This window comes from Carcharodon carcharias, chromosome 15 (assembly GCF_017639515.1).
Source record: "Carcharodon carcharias isolate sCarCar2 chromosome 15, sCarCar2.pri, whole genome shotgun sequence".
Classification (NCBI taxonomy): domain Eukaryota; kingdom Metazoa; phylum Chordata; class Chondrichthyes; order Lamniformes; family Lamnidae; genus Carcharodon; species Carcharodon carcharias.
In genome coordinates this window covers 9,821,627-9,843,933 of record NC_054481.1, presented here as the reverse complement: position 1 = coordinate 9,843,933, position 22,307 = coordinate 9,821,627, and the positions used below count along the sequence as shown (strand labels likewise).

The following is a 22,307-nucleotide window of genomic DNA, read 5'->3' as shown; positions in this document are numbered from 1 at the left end:
CTACTCTATTACTAGCTACAAAGAAGTGGCAGGACCAGTCTAGAGGGCACCTTTCTTCCTCGTTTTTGTGAGGAAGAGCTTGGCTTTATTTGTTGACTTCCGACAATGGCTTGATTGAGATGCTTGAACTTGTGATTCTTGACACATTATCTTGTAGGTTTGTCTCTAGTTAATCACAGTTATCAAATGAAAATTGTTAAAGTTTGCAGAAGGTTTAATTTTAATTTTAATTTTTTTTTGAATTTTTGAAATAAATTTTGCCTTTAAGTGACCTAGCCTAGTTTACCTAGCCACAGTTTTTAAAAAAATCTCTGGATGTAAATGGCACGCATGCATGTTGGGAAACCTTTTGGTAACAGTTGTAAAATATATTTGATAATGTGTAACTACCTAGGCAGCATGGACTAAATCTGGATCAGCTGTGGCCTACCCTTGTCATGCCATAGTTGTGGTGATGGAAATTGACACCGGACAGCAGAGATTTTTCATTGGACATACAGACAAGGTAAGGTAGATGCATTTGTTTTATAATTCCTACATTACTGTTTTCAGGAAGATTTTGAAGTATATTATTTAGATCTGTTCTTTATCAAGGGGTCTTACGATCTGCTCCCAGGCGTCTGCCACTCTGATCAATCAAAGACTGGTTTGTTAGAATAGCTGGCCTTGATTTTAAATTGTTCCTGCCCCCATCTCTTTCCATCCCCCGTTTACGACTTACTAATGGCTTCAATTTGGGTGCAGATCTAGGTCCAACTAAACCTTAGATAGCACACATTGTGGTATCCAATGAAAGTACCATATATAATTTCAGCTTTCCTGTCAAACCTATCTATTTCTCTTCTGTCTGCTTTCTGGCAGGTTTCTGCTTTGTCCTTTAATGGCAACTCAACACTACTCGCGTCAGCACAGACTGGGAATGTGAGCCTGGTCAGAGTCTGGAACTTCAACAAAGGGAATTGCCTGGCAATGTTCAAAACCCACATACATTCAGTGTCATCGCTCAGGTAAGGCTGAACTACAGGATTGCTGTTGTGCATCCCTTCTTGCTTTGTTGATTATAAGTGAATTGAATAAAGTGATTGAATGTTTTTTATATTATTTCTCAAATTGCTTGTTGTCAGGAAATCCAGATAGCTAATATCTGTTACATATGTTAAATTTGAGTGCTTTCTTGGATTAATTATTCAAGATCTAGCCAAAACATTTATTGTGTTAAATGGATTGAGTTCCCTCACTTAGACAGTTTCAATTTGAGTATTGCTGAAAAAAGAGATGTACTGAAGCTTTTCATGAAGCACTCATCAAGACACTTTGCAAGAATGCCAAAATAAGGGGAAAACAACAATTTAAAAATTGTTTTTCAGTATGCCTCGAACCAATAGTTTTAAAGTGACTGCATATAAAATGGCGGACTAGTTAAATTCAACAGTAACTTCAGATGTCTTATTTGAAGCATAATGGGAATTTCGGCACATAAGATCAATTGCTGTGCTGTTGTCACCTACACAGTGGAGCTACCTATTCCAAACCATTCCCTATTTGATATTTTTCTTGTACAAATGTTTGATTTCCTTGTAAATTTAATCTCCTCTTATTACTCATGTTCTACACATTGGTCATAGAATTAAACATCAGGAAACTGCAGGAAAGTTTTATGTTACAAAATGTTACTCTATAGGCCATTCATAACTGTTCTAATGGCTCTTTTGAATTTTGCATCTGAGAATCCTGAACACTTCAATGTAGTTGCAGAGTTAAGTGTTCCAAAAAGAAATCAACAATTAAATCCCTCCACAAATAAACAATACAGTTGCTGGGGCTTTGGTGTCTTTTGTAGCAGTTTTATATTTGAATATTTGAAACACCTTTGGGAGCTTACAGTTAGAATGTTCATTGGTTCTGAGTATTGCTTGGGTAATGGGTTACTCTAAATATTGATATATTGGTACAATTACAGGCAGTGCTCCAGGCTGGTTAAGATTTGTCCAAATAACAGGAAAGTTTTTCAACATAGTGTGTTTCTTTCCTTTAGTTTTTCTTTCAGTGGAAGAGTTCTCTGTGGCGTGGGCAAGGACAGTCGTGGTAAAACAGTAGGTACTTTTCAGTTCTTATACAGACACACTCAGTCAAGCCTGTCCAGCGATAACCAAAATCATTCATTGCATTCTGGGTGGTTCAGTTCAGTATGTTGCTTTGTAATTTATATTTATAGTAATAATAATGGTAGTAGAATAATATCATCAAACATTGACACACACAGAATTTGGTACACTTGAAAAGCTCAATAGAACACTTGTAAGCCAATAAGTCCAACAGCCTAGAGTATGTAGAGAAATGCTGTAAACTGTGTCACATTATAACAACGCTGTAAATGCTTTGTTTAAAGGTTGGAACCTTGGGTCAACCTGGATTCTATCAAGAGAATCTTGTCATTTACTGGCATTTTGAAAGGTCTTAAAAAAAAAATCTGGTTCACGAATGCCCTTAAGGGAAGGAAATCTGCAGTCCTGTGACAGAAAGGGACAGAGTGTACAAATATAAAAAAAAGCAGCAAATAGGGTCAAAGGGGGAAAAATGGTAAAGAGGCAAAATTAATGGGCCTTTACTTAAATGCTTGTAGTTTTCAAAACAAAATAAATGAATTAAAGGCACAAATAGAGGTAAATGGGTATTATCTTATAGCCATTAAGGAGACATGGTTACAAGGAGGTCAAAGCTGGGAACTAAATTCAGGGGTGTGTGACTTTTCGAAAGGACAGGAAGGAAAAGGTGGTGGGATAGTTTTGTTAGTATGAGATGGAATAAGTACGATAGCAAGAAAGGATCTTGAATCAGAAGATGTAGAACCCATATGGGTGGAGGTAAGAAATAATAAGAAGACACTGGTGGAAGTAATGTATAGGCCCCCTGACAGTAGCTATACTGTAGGACGGAGAATAAATCAGGAGATAATGAGGGCATGTAAAAAAGGCCGCATATTAATGATGGGTGACTTTAATCTTCATGTAGATTGGGAAAATCAAATTGGCAGAGGTAGACAAGAGCACAAATTCATAGAGTGTATTCGGGACAGTTTCTTAGAACAATGTGTTGTGAGTCCAACCAGGGATCAAGCTATTTTGCATCTGGTAATCTGTAATGAGGCAGGTTTAATAAATGATCTCAGAGTAAAGGATCCCCTAGGAAACAGTGACCATAATATGGTAAAATTTAGCAGTCAGTTTGAGAGTGAGAAACTTGGGTCGGAAACAACTGTGCTAAATTTAAATAAGGGTAATTAGAATGGAATGAGAGCAGAGTTGGCTGGAGTGGACTGGGAAAGCAGTTTAGCAGAAAACAGGGTTGATGAACAATGGCTGACATTTAAGAAAATGACTGTCAACAAAGATACCCCGTGAGGAAGAAGGATCCAAGGATGGGGATAAACCAACCATGGTTAACCAAGGAAGTTGGGGACAGTATCAAATTGAAAGAAAAAGCATACAGTGTGGCAAAGGTTAGTGGTAAGCCAGAGGATTGGGAAAGTTTTAAAAACCAACAAAAGATGACCAGAAAAAATAAAAAGGGAGAAAATACTCCTTGAGGGAAAACTAGCCAGTAATATAAAAATGGATAGTAAGAGCTTCTTTAAATATATAAAAAGGAAGAGAGAGGGCAAAGTGAACATAGACCCCTTAGAGAATGAGGCTGGGGAAATAATAATGGGGAACCAGGAAATGGCAGAGGAGTTGAATAAATACTTAGCTTCAGTCTTCACGGTAGAGGATACTAATAGCATTTCAAAAATACTAAATAATCAAGGGGAAAAGTGGTGGGGGAGGAAAGGAAATAAATACAATAACTATCACTAGAGAGCAAATACTAGAGAAACTAATGGGGCTAAAGGCTGATATGTCCCCTAGACTTGATGGGTTGCATCCTAGGATATTAAAGGAAGTAGCTACAGAGATAATGGATGCACTGGTAGTAATCTTCCAAGAATCCTTAGATTCTGGAAAAGTCCCTGCAGATTGGAGAATGGTCAATGTAACACCCTTATTTAAAAAGGGAGGGAGATAAACAACAGGTAACAATAGGGCAGTTAGCTTAACGCCTGTCATTGGGCAAATGTTGGAGTCTATTATAAAGGATGTAATAGTGGAGCATTTAGAAATACATAGCCTAATCAAGCAGAGTCAGCTTGGCTTCATGAAGGGGAAATAATACTTAACAAATTTATTAGAACTCTTTGAGGAGGTAACAAGCAGGATAGATAAAGGGAAACCAGTAGATGTAGGTACTGGACGTAAGGTTATTTAATAAGATAAAAGCCCATGGTGTTGGGGGTAGTATATTAGCATGGGCAGAGGATTGGCTAACTAATGAGAGTTGGGATATTGGGTGAATTTTCAGGATGGCAACCTGTAACTAGTGGAGTGCCACAGGGATCAGTGCGGGGGCCTCAATTATTTACAATATATATATTAAAGACTTTGAGGGAAGTGAATGTACTATTGCCAACTTTGCGGATGACATAAAAATAGGTGGGAAGGCAAGCGGTGAGGGTGACACAAGGAGTCTACAGAGCGATTATAGATAGGTTAGATGTGTGAGCAAAAACTTGGCAGATAGAATATAATGTGGGAAAATGTGAGGTTATGCAGGAGGCTAGAGGAGCTGAAAATTATTTAAATGGAGAAAGACTGCAGAAGGCTGCAGCAAAGAGGGATTTGGGAGCCCTTGTGCATGAATCCCAAAAAGCTAACAGAAGTTCATAGGGAAGGCAAGTGGTATGTTGGCCTTTATTGCAAAGGGAATGCAGTATGAAAATAGGGAAATCTCGCTAAAATTATACAAGGCACTAGTTGGACCACACCTAGAATACTGTGAACAATTTTGGTCCCCTTATCTAAAGAAAGATATACTGGCATTGGAGACAGTCCAGAGAAGGTTCACTAGGTTGACCCTGGGGACGGAAGCATTTTCTTATGAGCAGAGGTTGAGTAGGTTAGGCCTGTACTCATTGGAATCTAGAAGAATGAGAGGTGACCTTATGGAAACATATCATATTCTTAGGGGGCTTGACAGGGTAGATGCTGAGAGGTTATTTCCCCTTGTGGGAGAGTCTAGGACCAAAACAAGGACCGGGTGAACAATTGGGGAATTTCATTCAGTTAAAAGCTGTAGAAGAAACCTATGATAGTTTGGAATATCTGGATGAATGAAAGCACATTGTTTTAAAATAGATTAACTTCTCCCATTGGGTTTGTCCACTCAGAATTGGATTAAAGAACATGCTGTGAATATGTAGCCATTATTTGACTGTTAGATTATTCCCTTCATTATTTTTATTACAACTTTCTTTCTTTTTAAACTTTTAAAAATGAACACCAGCAATTTCCAAAGGGGAACTTCCTACTATAACATTGGTGGAAATTTGGAAGTAACTGTTTTGGCTTTTCAGAAAGTTTCTCTTTTCTGCTGAACTTATAATGGGGTATCAGGGAACCCCAGTGCAAATTCCACCCCAAATTCTACCGTGATGCTTCAAAAACCATTTTCGAAGATTGAATTGAAATTTTATGATAGTATAAGGGTAGTTCAGCATCGAATAGAGAATACTGTTTGCTAATTAATGTTCATTTCCAGGGAAAGTTATCAAAATCTTACCTACATTTCAAGGAATAGATGTGTAGTTGAAGGTTTGGGGAATTAGGTCACCATTACAAGAATGATCTGAAATATGAGAATCAAAATAACCTAGGCCAAGGAGTCTAACAAGACCCAAAAATACGATGATGATAGCATGAGATTCAAATCCGTGGCATCAAATTGCCCGGTGTCTTCAATGGGGAGCTACTACAACACCAGGCAAATACAATACAAAATGAACAGATGAGGTAAAGATCCCATGATGTAAATGGGAAGAACAGAAATAAAACTGCAACTATAGGCAATTGAAAACTGTTTTCATTTAGGGTAATAAAATAGGGATTAAAAATAAAAATAGCAATTGAAGTTGTCCTCAGTTATTGGAAATAGTAATATTTCTCTGCAGATGGTTGTGGTTTGGAACACAGCAAAAGTGAATCAGGATGGTGAAGTAATGGTGTTGGCAAAAGCTCACACTGAAGTCGACATTCAGGTGATGAAAATAGCTTCTTTTGATGACACCAGGTAAGACTCTCTACTTTTATATTGAATTTTCTCTCTCAAATTGTATTTCTCTCCAACCTTTCCCTGTAAGATGGCAATTAAATTTTTTCTCCTACAAGATGACATTGTTGTTTTTTCTCCCTACTCTGGCATAACTGATATGCAGATTAATTTCCCTGATCTCCAATTCAATTCAGTGTTGGGTTAAATGTTTGTTCATTGATTGGAAGCGGCATGTAGATTTGAGAGTGTACTGTGAATCTAGTTGGAATACTTATTACACAAAGAACATACAGCACAGAAACAGGCCATTCAGTCTGATTGGTGTCTGCTGGTGTTTATACGCTACACACGTCTCCTCTCTTTTCATCTCATCTGAATCTTTGAGCAAATCTTTGTATTCCCTTTCCTCTAATGCACTCATGTGGTTTCCTTTTGAAAGCATCTAAGCTATTCACCTCGGCCACTTCCCATCGTTGCAAGTTCCACATCTAACCACTCTGAGTAAAGACGTTTTTCCTTATTTCCCTACTGGCTTTGTTGGTAACTATCTTGTATTTATGGCCCCTAGTTCTGAATCCTATCAAGTGGAAACATTCACTCCACATCCACACTGTCAAACCCAATTATAGTTTAAAAGATTTTTTTGGGTACCTCTAAGCCTTATTTCCTAAAGAAAAGCCCCTGTCTTGTTCAAACTGCCCTGGTAGCTATAATCTTTCAGTTCTAGTACCACCCTTGTAAATTGTTTTTGCACTTCCTGTGGTAACAGGTATGGAGGCCAGGACTTTGTGCAGTGCGGCCTGACCAGGGTCACATGCTATTTTAATGTAACTTCATTACTTCTGAACTTTGCACCCCTAGAAATAAGTCCCAGTTCTTTATGAGCATTTTGAATTATTTTATTGATGCTATTATTGACTTGTTCACCTGTACCCCTGGATCCCTTTATTCTCGACCCCATTTAGTTTCTTATTTTCCGAGTGTAAATACAACCTGTGTGACACCATGTGACTGCACAATGATTGCTTTGTTTATTTGACAGGATGGTGTCATGTGGAAGAGATAATATTCGCCTGTGGCGTGTTCGAAGTCGGGCATTGCGATCTTGCCCAGTAAACCTGGGTGAATATCATTGTTTGGAATTTACAGATGTAGCGTTTGAAGAAGGGCATCTGGCTGACAAAGACCCTGCTGACCGAATGCTGTAAGGGTAAAAGTGAACAAAACCCAAAAAAATGTTTGATAAGATCAATTCCATGTCATCTAACTCATGTGGTGTTTTGAACTAATTTGACCAATCTTCCAGTGTATGTAGCATATTTTGCATCCTTTTAATGGGTTTTAAAACACATTTACACAAGGAACGAACATATGACCTCTCCAATTTCTTAACCATGTATCAAATAGTAATAAGAAGCAGCTTTGAAGAGCTTTCTTGTCAATTGGCAAGCAGGGATTGTCAAGGCTTGGCCTGTATCATGTTAAGATTTTTATTGGTTTCAATGCCCACTCTAAAAAGTAAATATTTCAAACAAATTTGAAGGTTGCCATGTTAAACTAAATTTGTAGATTAAGGTGTTAAAGCCAATAAAAGATGCAAAGAATGGTGTGAGACTAGTGGTTGAACTGAATGTTTTGTATGGAATAAAGATAGAAGCTGTAATTATAAGCACAGCTACATTCTGAGGATCACAGCAATTTGGAAACGAGATTAAGATTCTGAATGTTTACTCTCTTACAGAAATATACCAAGGGTATATTGAAGTTTAGGAACAGAAGAAATGGGGTAGATATTTATCATCATCACTTTGGTGGAAATCTGCCGGAACCAATAACCTGCCTTTCATAAAATGTGTTTTGATATTTATTTTGTTGATTTTCAATGGAATCGGTTACAGATAGCTGCTCTGCCCCACCATATTACCACCTGAGGGTGAAGATGGAAATTTACCCCAGACACAACTTGTCACCTCACAATTTTCTTTCCTCAATAGCAGTACCTATTTTTTTGGAGAGGGGGAAATGCAAAACTTCATCTTGCATATCTCATTATCCAAGAGACCAAAATCCAGTAGAAATTGGCTAATTCTGTGCAAGCCAGTGATCACACATGAGCGCTTCCTGTTCCTACGGCTCAGCTACAAGAAAAACTTGTTGACCCATCATGAGATCCTGGATTAATTTGGTGTTTTTATAGGAAAGAAAACTGAGGGAAATAAAATAGGAATAGCAACAATTGATTTTTAAGACTGTGATTTGGAGGACCACGAGTGAAAGGGTTTAATAGAGATGGGATTCATATTCTTGAATCAAGGCTGACACCTGTGGCCAATGAAGTCACACTTAGACTTTCGGACCCTGTCTATTTATGAAGTAAATGGTGTCCTAAATGAACATTATTCTGATTTAATTTAAACTTCTTGATTTTTGACCTTTTGAAAATGTTGATTTTTTTGAAATTATGAATTGATTTAATGCAATTATTTTCATGTTGTTCATCCAGGATACTTTGACAATCATGTCTTTTTCAACTATTGATAAGTTCATTTGCTTGGTGACTCTGCCAAGGTTGTCAGCACTCCTTCTTTTGCTATCAGCTGTGGCTCAGTTGTTAACTATCTCGCCTCTTGAGTCAGAAGGTCATGTGCTCGAGTCTCACTACAGAGATTTGAGCACAAAATATATAGGCTGACATTCCATTGCAGTATTGAGCGAGTGCTGCACTGTTGGAGGTGTTGTCTTTTTGATAAGACATTAAACCAATGCTGTCTGTCCTGTCAAGTTGACATGAAAAAGCTTGTGCTCTTGTATAGTAGGCATTTCCTACTATACAAAAGCGAATATTTAGTTTGCTGCAAAATGCACTGGGACATCCTGAGGTCATGAAATGCCCTATAGAAATGCAAATCTTTCATCCTTCATTAGTCAAGTTGGGACATTAGATGTGGTAACCAATCCGAATATGAACAATGCATTTATTTCTATTATTTTGCACATTTGCAGCTTTGCATGCAGTAAAAGTGGGCACATCATCGAAATCGACTATAAAAATGTTGTGATTAAGAATGCACGTCGCTTGTTTCCCTCACAGCAAAAGCATTCACACCAACGGGAAATGGTTAATTCAGGTAAGAAGCTACATTTCTGCACAAACTTAATTTATCTGCAGCTTTGTGTGCAGGATTGCAAGTAAATGCAACTTCACAAAATAAATGTGAATTAATGCATTGAAATTATTGGAAAATTGGTCCATTGTAGCAGTATAGCTGTGTTTTGTACTGAAATTGTCACTTCCATTATGCAAAATCCAAAGGCTATTCCACTGAAGGACTAAAATGTGTTTTGATTGTTCATGATGGAGTGATGGGATAGAGGTTTGATTTCTTTCCCACTCTAACTGAGAAGAGTTGGTGATTCCTACTGTTAAGAGGACTGAATTATGATGATGAGCTAGAAGGAATTTAAATTTCCCTGTTCAAAAGGGTGAAATTGAAGGAATGCCAAAAGCATTGAGCAAAAAAAGGAATCTGGAGCGCCATTTAAAATTAAATCTTAATGTGTGAAAAGGAAATGAAAGAATAAACGGGTGTTATGACCCTAGACCAGATCCCCAAGTTTTTGGTACAATCAGTTAGGAACCAGTAAATTTTGCTAAAGTTTGAGATTCAAGACATTTGTGAAGAGAATAAAGGCACAAGATTCCATGGGTTTTGAACAAATAAAATAAGCTTTACAAGGTCAGAAAGATAAAACAATTTGCAATATCTATCTTATGTTCTAACATTCAGGATTAATATAAGGTACATGTGAATTAACAGGCAAACTGGTTGAGCACACCACACTGCAGAATCGATGACCAATGCGACGTAGACCGATTCTGTGGATTTCTCAATAATCCACCCAGACGTCAGTAAACACAGAGTTAACCAATCTCGTTGAAGCTCTGCCTCTGTCATGAGGGATTCCAGTCTTCACCTTCAAAGATCTTGCCTTGGAATTCTCTCCAAAAATCGCTCCAAGTCAGGCAGCCTCAACAACAGCCCACTCTGAAGGGTTTCATTCTTGCCTCCCAAGACTCCGTTCCTCTGGATTCGTGAGTCTGCACTGCAGCACTAACTCACAAGCACAATCTCAGCTCTTTGGCTGCACGAAGCAGAACACTATTCCAAAGGGGTATTTTTGTCCCAACAGCCCGCAGCACAGAATCACCAACCTTCTGCTGCTGTCTTCAATCTCCAGGGCGTCTTCTGAGCTCCAGTTACTTAGTCTGCCAGCCCCAGCCCTTTTGCTACTGGGAGCTTTTTCTTCGTGTCCTGTCCTCTGTCCTGTCGATCTTGAAACTAGGTTTCTGCCACACACAAAGCCATCATTTCTGCAAATGATGCTGCTAACAAACCTAAACATAATGTAGTTTACTCTTCCTCTTGGTAACAGGTTGATGTCAGGAAGCATTGCACACACTGATCAGTATCAGATGGTGATAGCGGAGACAAAGACTTTGGAATAGCTCACAGTGTGATTAGCTTCCTTGTTGGGACGGACCACAGATTTGTATCATAATATGAACTTCGTAGGTCAAAGTTCTTCATTTGTACTTACCTTTTGAGTGTTTTCAGCCTGTTAGGTCTATCTCGAAAAAGAATTGATCATTGTAATGCACCTTGAAATCCAGCAGGTGGTGCTTTTTTGCACTTAATATCTTAATGCGAATGGGGCATAATTGCATTAATCGACTCAAGATGATTCTCTCTGTATCTCAGAGATGATGTATAATTTAAAATAAAACCTAAGGCTTTGAGTGTAAAGCTTCAGAAAATAAGTTAAAATCTGATGGTTTGAAAAGTGGGATCTGCAGGCTACATGTCAATACACAAGATGTAATGGATTTTCCATTTGTCTGGGATCTGTTCTGTGACTGTCCTCCATTGTAATAAAAATGTATGTTACAGAAATATTTCAAATCCTCTGTACATTTAGTTATGAATTCCTCATTTGATAATTTGTGATTCATTCTCTATATTATTGTATTCTATAAATAGTTGGTAATCCCCATCATCTAGGCCCCTATATAAGTCTCTCAGAGTGGGCTTTCCATTTCCACAGAAAAATTATCAAACTTATGGCGTGTTCTTCCTTTGCTGCCTAACTATGAATTGTAGCAACATGCAGACATTAGCTTAAATGGTGCAAGAAAAGTTAGGAGGAAACATACATCCATTTTAATAATATTTTGATCTGTCTCAAGTTTAGAATTTGTGTTTTTATGATAATCTTTCAGACATGTAAAATTAGTATGCTAAATAATATTTTTTTTAAATTCCAGGTGCTGGTATTGCCATCAATAGTATTAGTGTTTCTGCTGCTTTCTGTGCCACAGGATCTGATGATGGTTACTTGCGTCTCTGGCCTTTGGATTTCTCCACTGTCTTTCTTGAAGCAGGTGACTTGCTATCTTTACTTCATCTAGCAGTTTTGCTGTGGATCTGTACAAATTATTGTAAATGCACATTGATTTGTCAAGTTCAGTCTTTTCTCCCCCATCTTCTCTTCCTGTGCATTGTTCCCGGTATTGGAACAGCCAGGCAATTTGCTTCCCAGCTTGTGCTTAGCCATCCATAAGACAGTTGTTTAGGGATTGCCAAAGTTTAGATTGCACAATATAAGCTAGCCTGTGTAGACTCTTCTTGGTGAAGGAAATGTTAGCATAATTGATGAGAAAACTGATATAGGGCAACACCTGTTGGAGGCTGAAAACAAGAACATTTGCATGTATTCATGGCTGATGAGTTGTTTGTAGAAAGGCAAGAAGCTGCTGTTGGAACTCTGAATTTCCTGGAGCCATAATTGAATAGGGTTTCATGAGTGTCCATGTTGCAATCAGCGAGCTGGTGGCAATGCACTCACACAGCTCATGTCAAGTTTTGTTGCTCAGTATACCGTTCAGAAGATGTTCCTGAAACCTGGTTTTACCGAGGAAGGGTTGAAGTTCACACTTGTCAGTTGTCATAATGAGCAAGTAATGACTATCCTCCCTGACAAGGAAGAATTAATTGGGTTCTCAACTCCAAGGTGACTTTGCTAGTATTGGAAGTTCAGAACATCTTAACCAAATACCTGAATCAGGCAGTTCTGCATGTTTCAAGGCCTGTTGGAACATGGGACAGTAAATCCATCACTTGAGGCTGGAAGTTTTTCTGAATCAGCTCCAGAGAATCCTATATGCCAGTGTTCTAACAGATGGTCTAGTTCTAGCTTGAAAATCTGTGGGAAGAGTCTAGTGCTTTCTACTGATAAGCTGTGCAGTTTTAGCCTCAGTAAGACTCCTGTGCATACTTGGAGATGTCTAAATCTTGGGTTAACCAAACTGTACCGTGCAAACTATTTCTTATGGTAATAGTGTATCAAGTAAACATAAAATCTACAGGAGTATATTACTCATTATCCTGGGAATGCTTCTTCTCAGGTCAGACAGCCATCTGATCGGAAAGGAAGCAGGTATGAAAATTGGCTTCTGATATATTTTGTTCTTGACATTGATGGTAAAATGCCTTTTACCCCTTGCTTTAAAAAAAAAGCACTATTGTATTTTTTTTAAAGTCAGTTTTGAAATTTCAGTATGACATAAATTCATAAATAAATGACTGATTGTACAGAGTTACTTAATTCCTGCATCTATCTATAGAGCACGAAAGTGGTGTCAGCTTTGTAAACATCGACCCTAATGGACTGAAAGTGCTTGCAGCAACCACTACAGGTAACCTAGGATACCTGGATATACCCAGCAGAGGTTATACCACACTAATGAGATCACATACAAACAGAATTCTGGCTTTCTCAGTGGATGGAATAAGGAGACATCTTGTTACTGCATCTGAAGACTGCACCATCCGTTTGTGGGACCTAGATTCTATGCAACAGGTGTGTATGGTCAGGTTGGAGGATGAAGGATTGTTATTTTAAAGAAGTACTGAGGGTCTATCTTTGTATGTTTATTTGGAGGGTTCCCATTTGGAAAAAATACCTATTTCTAAAATCACTTTATTATTTTTACTTCTTGTAACTGATCTCTTAGGCTTTTAAATATACCAAAACATTAAGAAAAGATTTACTAGGATGTTGCTGGGTCTTAAGGAGTTGAGTTACAGGGAAAGATTAAACAGGTTAGGACTTTATTCCTTGGAGCGTAGAAGGATGAGGGGAGATTTGATAGAAGTTTACAAAATTATGAGGGGTATAGACAGAGTAAATGTGAATAGGCTCTTTCCACTTAGATTAGGAGAGATAAACACGAGAGGACGTGGCTTTAGGGTGAAAGGGGAAAGGTTTAGGGGGAACATTAGGGGGAACTTATTCACTCAGAGAGTGTGGAACGAGCTACCATCTGACGTGGTAAATGCGGGTTCACTCTTAAGTTTTAAGAATAAATTGCATAGATACATGGATGGGAGAGGTCTGGAGGGTTACAGACTGGGTGCAGGTCAATGGGATTAGCGGAATAATATTTCGGCACAGACTAGAAGGGCCAAATGGCCTGTTTTCTGTGCTGTAATGTTCTATGGTTCTATGAAATGGGCCTATAGCCTAAATTTTGGTTGCAATTCCTTTACATAGCTACATGATCTGCAAAATAATAAAATTACTGTTGTATGTTGCTCTATAGTGAGTTCTCTGAGAGATGTGTTTCTTGAAACATTTTATATATCTGTTTTTTTTCTCCCCCCCTTCACTTTTTTCCTCCCACTCCAAAACAAAAATAGACACTCAATCTCTCCCAAAAAAGGATTGTACTCTAAGTAATTTTGTGTCACTCTGCATCTTTGTGTTTTTGATTTGTGTAGAGTAGGTTGAGAGAGAGGATTTGTTTAAATTCAAAGGAATATATTTACTTAAATATCATGTTAATGTGGTTGTTTTGTAACTGAATATATGTTTTTCTGATTAATAGTTATATGACTTTGTAAGTGCTGAAGAGACTCCGTGTGCTGTGACATTTCACCCTACACAGCAGATTTTTGCTTGTGGATTCAGCAGTGGAGTAGTAAGAATTTTTAATGTGGGGAATTCCAGTCTCCTGACTGAACAGAGGTGAGTGCTGAATTCTATAGCAATATGTTTTAGGTTTATGAACTTTAAAAAAAAAATTCAAAACCTATTTTGTACAATCCAGTGTTAAACCTGTTCGCATAATTTGCTGTGGAATGGATGAATCAACAAGGGAGTTGAGGGTTAAGGGAGGTGGACAGGAAAGTGGGGGTTGAGGCCACAATCAGATCAGCCATGATCTTAACAAATGGCGGAGTAGGCTCAAGGGGCTGAATGGTCTACTCCTAATTCTTGTGTTCTTGTGAGTGAGGTTTCAGTTCCAAGTTTTGCTGATATTCCATGTGTGGTCTCCAGGCAGCACAGAGGACAGGTGATTGGACTTGTGTTTTCCCCCAAAGGAGAGTATATGTACAGTGCTGGGTCTCTGGGTTCGTTGGCTCTGTACAATGCAACTGAGGAGGATCACCATGTTATCAGGATCTTGGGTAAGTTACACTGTTTCGATTCAGCTGATAACTACTTAAGCACTTGCAGCACATTCCAGTGGCCAGTGTCTAAATTGCAGGGTTAACTGATAGTTGATGTGGGATGTTTGTGAGGAGAGGTTTGGAGGGAAGCCTAGGAAAGAGTTGAATGGATATGGATTTCACAAGTAACTGGGTGCCATGTTCCCTGAGACCAAAATGGCTGCTGTCCCATAACTGCAGCCAATGATTTTCTTACATCATTGGACTTAAATTTACTTAAACAAAATTCAGAGAGCAGGAAATAATGGGATAGAAACTGAAGAAAGTTCATCTTCTTAAACCAGACAAGGGAACAAATTTTCTTCCAGCACTTTGGACATAAAGCATTGCAACATTACTTACATTATAATTGTGAAAACACTTTAAAAGCACTTAATTAGCTGAAAAGCACTTTGAAATACCTGGGGCTGTCAAACATGCAGTATATCAGTGCAAGTCCTTTCTTTATTGCTTGAGTGCACTGTTACCTCTGGATACCCCAAAGATCTACGCTTGGCCCCCTCCCATTTTATAATGGCATGCTGCCCATTGGCAATATCATCTGAAAATATGACATTAGGTTCTGCATGTACACTCCGATACCCAGTTCTACTTCATTAGCACCTCAGTCAACCTTTACACTGTTCCTGATTGATCTCACTTCTTGTCCTGGATGAGCAGACATTTCCTCTAAGTACTGAGAAGACTGAAACCATTGTCTTCAAACTCACCATAAACTGTTCCCTAGCCACTGACTCCATCCCTTTGTCTGTTGCCTGAGGTGAAACCAAACCGTTTGCAAATTTGGCATCCTATTTGAGACGAGCTTCTGACCATGCTCTTTCGCCAAGACTGCCTGTTTCCACCTCAATAACATTGCCTGTCTCTGCCCCTGTCTCAGCTGATCTGCTGCTTAAAAACCTCATCTCTGCCTTTGTTACCTCTAGATTTGATGATTCTAATGTTATCCGGGCCATCCTTGCATTTTCCTCCGTAACTTGAACTGATCCGTAACCACTGCCTGTGTTGTAACTCACAACAAATCCCACTCAACCATCACCCCAATGCTCGTGAACTACGTTGACTTCTGGTCTGGCAATCCCTTTGATTTTAAAATTTTCAACCTTCTTTTCAAATCCCCCCGAGGTCTTGTCCCTCCCTATTGCTGTAGTCTTCTCCAGCTCTAAAGTCCTCCAAGATCTCTGAGCTCCAATTCTGGCCTCTTGTGCATCTCCAGTTGCTGCAACCGTTGACAACTTTGTCTCCAGTTGCCTGAAACCTAAGTTCTGGAATTCATTCTCTAAAGCTCTCAGCCTCTCTAACTCTCTGGGTGTCCTTGTGCATGAATAGCTGAAAGCTAGTATGCAGGTACGACAGGTAAATGGAAGGCAAATGGAATTTTGGCATTTATTGCTAAAGGAATAGAGTATAAAAATAGAGAAGTGTTGTTGCAACTGTACAAGGCATTGGTGAGACCACACCTGGAGTGCTGTCCACACTTTTGGTCCCCTTGAGTAAGGAAGTAGTTGCATCGGAGACGGTTCAGAGGAGGTTCACTAGATTAATTCTAGAAATGTGGGGCTTGTCTTATGAGGAGAGATTGAGCAGTTTAGGCCAATACTTGCTAGAGTTTAGAAGGATGAGAGGAGAGCTAATTGAGGCATATAAGGTGCTAAAGGGGATGGACAAAGTAGATGTGGAGCAGATGTTTCCCCTTGTGGGGCATTCTAGATTGAGAGGCCATAGTTTTAGGCTAAGGGGTGGTAGATTTAAATCAGAGATGAGGAGGAATTACTTTTCACAAAGGGTCGTGAATCTGTGGAATTCACTACCTCAAAGTGCAATGGATGCCGGGACCCTGAATACATTTTAGGAGGAGATAGACAGATTTTTAATTAGTAATGGGTTGAAAGGTTATGGGGAGAGGGTGGGAAATTGAAGTTGAGACCGAAATGAGATCAGCCATGATCGTATTGAATGGCGGGGCAGGCTCGAGGGGCTGAATTGTCTACTCCTGCTCCTAGTTCTTATGTTCTCTCTCCTCCTTTAAGACACTTTTTTAAAACTTACCTCTTTGCTGCCCTAATATCTCTTTAAGTGGTTCAGTGTCAAATTTTGTTTGAAAGAGCTCTTGTGAAGTGCCTAGGTACGTTACTATGCTAAAGGTGCAATATCATTGCAAACTAGGGATGTTGTTAGAGGAATGGGATTGCTTAGATCAAATCTCAGTGGAGTTCGTCAACTTTCTGTCCATTTAAATAAATTGGATGAAAAATTAAGAGTTGGGTCCTCCCTGCCAGATTTTCAATTATGTTCTCTTTAAACAATACTTTGCTTCCAAGAGCTAGAAGGAAAATTTGCCTCATGTGTTCATATAGTGAAAAAGGGAAACAGAAACAGAATTACCTGGAAAAACTCAGCAGGTCTGGCAGCATTGGCGGAGAAGCAAAGAGTTGACGTTTCGAATCCTCATGACCCTTCAACAGAACTGATTTTTCTTTACAATGAGAGGGTTGAAATATAAGCTGGTTTAAGTGGACGGCGGGGTGTTGTTGTAGGGGCAAGCAAGCAGTGATAGGAGCAGATCATCAAAAGATGTCACAGACAAAAGATGTCACAAATATCCTTATAATAACATTTTTGATGATCTGCTCCTATCACTGCTTGCTTGTCCCTACAATAACACTCCGCTCTCCACTTCTCTCTCCACCACCCCCCACGTTAAACACCTTAAACCAGCTTATATTTCAACCCTCTCATTGTAAAGAAAAATCAGTTCTGTTGAAGGGTCATGAGAACTCGAAACGTCAACTCTTTTCTTCTCCGCCGATGCTGCCAGACCTGCTGAGCTTTTCCAGGTAATTCTGTTTTTGTTTTGGATTTCCAGCATCCACAGTTTTTTGTTTTTATCTTAGTGAAAAAGGGAGATGGTTTTCTGACCTCATTGTACAATCAAAGCTGTGTGTGCCGAAAGATGCTTTAATCTTTATCTAAATTGTTGTAGTTACTATGTGTACACTATTCTTCCAGGTAATGTTGTGGCAAGAGGCAGTCATCATGGTCCAGATGCACTGACAGTGAGCAGTGATAGCCGTTACTTGGCTTTTGTGGGCCCATCTGAATACATAGTCACTGTGATGGATGCTCGCTCACTAGATGAGGTAATCTACCATACTTCACCAGAGCAATTTTATCCTGATAATAACATTTACAGGCCTGGTAAATGAATTTTTTTTTCCTGAGTGCAAGTTTCTTGTGCTTTAAATGTTCTTGTGCTACAAGTTATTTGTAGCTCCAAATGGCTGGGTAGACCTTCTCCCTCCTCCTCCCCCACTGTTTCAGCCAATGTTAATCCAGCCTCTAGGAAGATAAAAACAAGAAATTGCCAGAACACCTCAAGTAGTGGCAGTTCAAAGGGTGACCTGTATTTAATTAATACAGTCAGAATTAGAGGGGTGAAAACTTGAACAATAGATGACCCATCTCTTAACTTGTGGTAGAACCGGGCGGTCGATATTTACCTCAATAAAATGTTTAAATTATGCATGTAGTTCCCAGATGAAAATAAGCTAAAAGCAGTTTGTAAGTGAGGGAGTTTCTTGATGAACCCAGCAAGTCTGGAAGAGTGGGTCATTAACTCCATTAGAGGTATAAATTATTAATGTGGGTCTCAGAATCAAAAGGTTTGGTTTTAAAGGTAACAGGTAGTTTACATTTCTGTTTGGAACATCCCAAGTATGTCACATTGCCATGGAGATGACCTGTTGGGATTAGGGAGGTTCCCTTGTTTAATTTATCTCTGTGTATGCTGACAGGAACAAGCAACTCAGTTTGGGAACAGACAGAGACAGTCGCAGCTCACTGAATGAAGGAGCAAAAAGATAATGTTAGCCAGTTCTGCACCTTAAGCAGAGAAAATACTAACTTTATCGTTCACAACATAGAATACGGGTGGGAGTTTGAGTTCAGTTTGGAGACTGAGTTCGTTAGGGAAAAAGAGGCTGGAAGATTTGCCTAACTTGGAGCTAGAGGAAGCAATCAGCAGTAACCCTCATAGTAAAACAAGCAGTTCAGCCTGGAATCTGCCAAAAGGTATGGAACACCTGTAGATTGGAGTTATTAGAAACAAGGGTGTTTTAGGAATTGACGTTCAGGCTTGAGCTGAAAAGTCCTGGACCTTAACAACGGAGCTGTGGAAAAGTTTAGAGTTGGTCCCAAGAAAGTGTATAATCTTCAAGAACCTTATAAGTAGCCAACAATTTTCTGGGGGGGACATTGGGAAAAGGGGGAGGTTCAGTTAAAGAGTTTAGCTGAAAGTATATGTGGTTGTCTTTTATTGTGCTTTCCAATGTAAAGTATAGGTAGTTATCTGTGATAGTGTTTATTTAGTAATGCTTACTTGATTCTTGTATAATAAAATTCATTTGTTTTAAGCCTTGGAATCCTGTGACTTACTCCTTTCAGTAGATAATAGGGATTTCAAATTATTCAAGTGTCAAATGGTCTCTATGAGAATGGTAACTGTACGGCTGGACAACTTTAACTTCAGGCCATTAGTGACTGTCCCCTCTTCCCCCCCCCGATTCACCCAATTGATAAGTTCCCAACCATGGGGAATGGTGACCCCATTGAAGATCAAGGTGCAATGGCTAAGTCTTCTCTTGCAGAAGGTCAGCAGCTTACTTTTATGTGTGATGGTTATTACCTACCATTTATCAATCCAATTAGGAGATTATCTAGGTCCTAGTGACATTTACTCCTTTTTTCTGAGGAGTTGTGAACGGATCTGAACACAGATACCATCAGCAGATTGTCCCACTCCTGTCCTTATGACTGTAGGATGATCATTAATGAGATAGCTGAAGAAGCTTCCTTGAGGAACTCCAGCAATGATATACTATGGGGCTATGCTGGCTGGCCTCCAGCAACCAATGCGGTCTTCCTTTGCATCAGACCTGCCTCCAGCCACTGGCACATTTTTTTTTGAGTGCTGCTTTTATATAGAATGCAACTTTTTTTTTCTTGTGGCATTTAGCTCTTGCATCCATGCCTGGATCAAGACTGTGATGAGTTCTGGGACCAAGGGTTCTGTCAGAATCCACCCTGAGTATCAGGTTATTCTTGAGTAGTTGTCACTTGATGGTACTGCTAATGACTGGAAAGAGGCCATTAGGACAGTTATTGTCTTTTTATCTTTTTTCGTGGATAGGACATAACTAGGAAATTTCCTATATTGTCAGGTAAGTGCCTGTATCAAAGCTGTACTGGAACAGTTGGACCTGGAGAGCGGTTATCTGTTGTGAACAGACCTTCATTACTACAGTTAGGATATTGTCGAGACCCATCGCATATACTGTGTCCGGCATTGTTAGCATCCCCTTAATTTCTTCTTGTGGGTTAAACTGAATTGTTCTGACATGGGCATCTACGATGGCTGAAACCGCAGCAGGAGCCAGAGTAGGATTAGCCACTTGGCTGAAGACACTGCAACTTTTGCATTCACATGCTGGGCTCCACCATGGTCAAGGGTAGAGATGTTCATTCAGCTGCTGCTTCCTGCTTGATTGTCCACCACCAATCTCAATTGAATATGGTAGCACTGGGAGCTTTGCTGTCATCTGTTGTTTGTGCCATTGCATAGCTACTGTAGATCAAGGTGTATAAGTCAACACAGCAGATAAGACGACCCAATTTTTTTTAACACAATGCATATTTAGACTTATGCTCGGTGTGTAAGTTGACCCCCCCCCATTTTCAGCCAATAAATGCATCTTTAGGCTATACTCCCATTAGGAGTTGGCTTTAAATTTTCAGCTCAGAGATACATATTTAGGATTATACTTGCCTTATAAGTTGGTAATGCCCAAATACACTGCCTCACACTTTCAGATTAAATTCTATTCACTATTTCTCTGCCCACTCAACCAAACCATTGGGATCAAGGAGGTAATATGGGCTGTGTTGTCAAGAAGATGCACAAGAGCTTAAGACATGCCCACACAGCAGACTGTGCATAGTGACTGACTAACAGATATGGATACTCCTGCACCAATACTGACAGTTTATGTTTTATACTTGTATAAGTTGACCTCCGTTTTTGAAAGGGTTTTTCAAAGCTTCAAAGGTCGACTTATATGCTGTGGCCTTCAGTATGCCTATGATCTATTTTTAATATACAGGTGCAGAAAGTGAGATCCTGTGGGATACAGGGGAAGGTGTCAGGTTGGATCCAAAATTAGCTCAGTGGCAGGAAACAAAGGGTAATGGTCGATTGATGTTTTTTGCAAATGGAAAACGGTTTCCAGTGGTGTTCCACAGGGCTCAGTATTGGGGCCCTTGCTGTTTGTTGTATATATTAATGAGTTAGACTTAAATTTGAGAGGCATGATTGGGAAATTTGCAGATGACACAAAAATTGGCTGTGTAGTTGATAGTGGAGAGGATAGCTGTTGACTCTAGAATAATATTAATGGTTTGGTTGAGTGGGCAGAGAAGTGGCAAATGGAATTCAATCTGATAAAGTGTGATGTAATGCATTTGGGGAGGGCAAACCAAGCAAGGAAATACTCAATAAATGGGTGGACTGAGAGGGGTTGAGGAAGTGAGACACCTTGGAGTGCATGTCCACCGGCCCTTGAAGGTGGCAGGACTGGTGGATATGGTGGTAAGGAGAGCATTTAAAATGCTTTCCTTTATTGGGTGAGGTATTGAATGCAAAACAGGGGATGTGATGATGGAACTTTATGAAATGCTCGTTAGGGCACAGCTGGAATTTTGTGTGCAGATCTGGCCACATTACAGGAAGGACATAATTGCTCTGGAGAGAGTGCAGAGGAGATTTACAAAAATGTTGCTAGGGCTTGAAAATTGCAGCAATGAGGAAAGATTGGATAGGCTAGGGTTGTTTTCCTTAGAACAAAGGAGGCTAATGGGTGACCTAATTGAGGTGTACAAAATTATGAGGAACATAGATAGGGTAGACGGTAAAGACTTGTTTCCCCTAGCTGAGGGGTCAATTACCAGGGAGCATAGATTTAAGGTGATTGGTAGAAGGATTAGAGGGGACATGAGGAAAAGCTTTTTCATCCAGAGGGTGGTGGGCATCTGGAATTCACTGCCTAAGTTGGTGGTTGAGGCCGAAATGCTCAGCTCATTTAATAGGTACCTGGATCTGCATCTGAAGTGCTGTAACCTATAAGTGGGATTAAAATGAGTGGCTAGTTTCTTTTTTCTCTTTTTGACCGGTGCAGATATGATGGGCTGAATGCACTGTAACTTTTCTATGGTAGCCCTATGTGGTAGCTTAACTATATTAATTACTCATTCAAAGGTATGCCCAGTGCTACTCCTTGCATACCATTCTGCACTGGACCTGGTGGTGTTCCTTTTTCAATCCATGCTGCGCTGGGTAACTCTTCTGGCTTGGTGGTGATCAAGAACTGAGGAATTTACTGGCCCCTGAATTTACATATTGTGGTGATATATAATTCTCATGGCGATGGTCCACAGTGCCTCACGGATGCCCAATTTTGGGTTGTTGGATCTGTCCTTAGATGGTCCATTTAGCACAATGGCAGTACCAAGCTATGCAGTGAAAGATACCCTCATGGTGGAAAC

General features: G+C 39.5%; 1 protein-coding gene across 2 annotated transcripts in view; it reads left to right on the top strand.

Moving 5' to 3' along the window:
• wdr90 (WD repeat domain 90) overlaps positions 1 to 22,307 on the top strand; it is a 77,051-nt gene that overhangs the window by 22,223 nt on the left and 32,521 nt on the right. For both annotated transcript variants that reach the window (XM_041207107.1, XM_041207106.1), the window contains 11 exons: positions 395 to 505; positions 862 to 1,007; positions 2,036 to 2,093; positions 6,041 to 6,159; positions 7,184 to 7,345; positions 9,145 to 9,269; positions 11,465 to 11,581; positions 12,824 to 13,059; positions 14,087 to 14,226; positions 14,539 to 14,669; positions 17,721 to 17,851. In XM_041207107.1, coding sequence (XP_041063041.1) covers positions 395 to 505; positions 862 to 1,007; positions 2,036 to 2,093; positions 6,041 to 6,159; positions 7,184 to 7,345; positions 9,145 to 9,269; positions 11,465 to 11,581; positions 12,824 to 13,059; positions 14,087 to 14,226; positions 14,539 to 14,669; positions 17,721 to 17,851 — 1,476 coding nt within the window. The remainder of the gene's footprint in view (positions 1 to 394; positions 506 to 861; positions 1,008 to 2,035; positions 2,094 to 6,040; positions 6,160 to 7,183; positions 7,346 to 9,144; positions 9,270 to 11,464; positions 11,582 to 12,823; positions 13,060 to 14,086; positions 14,227 to 14,538; positions 14,670 to 17,720; positions 17,852 to 22,307) is intronic.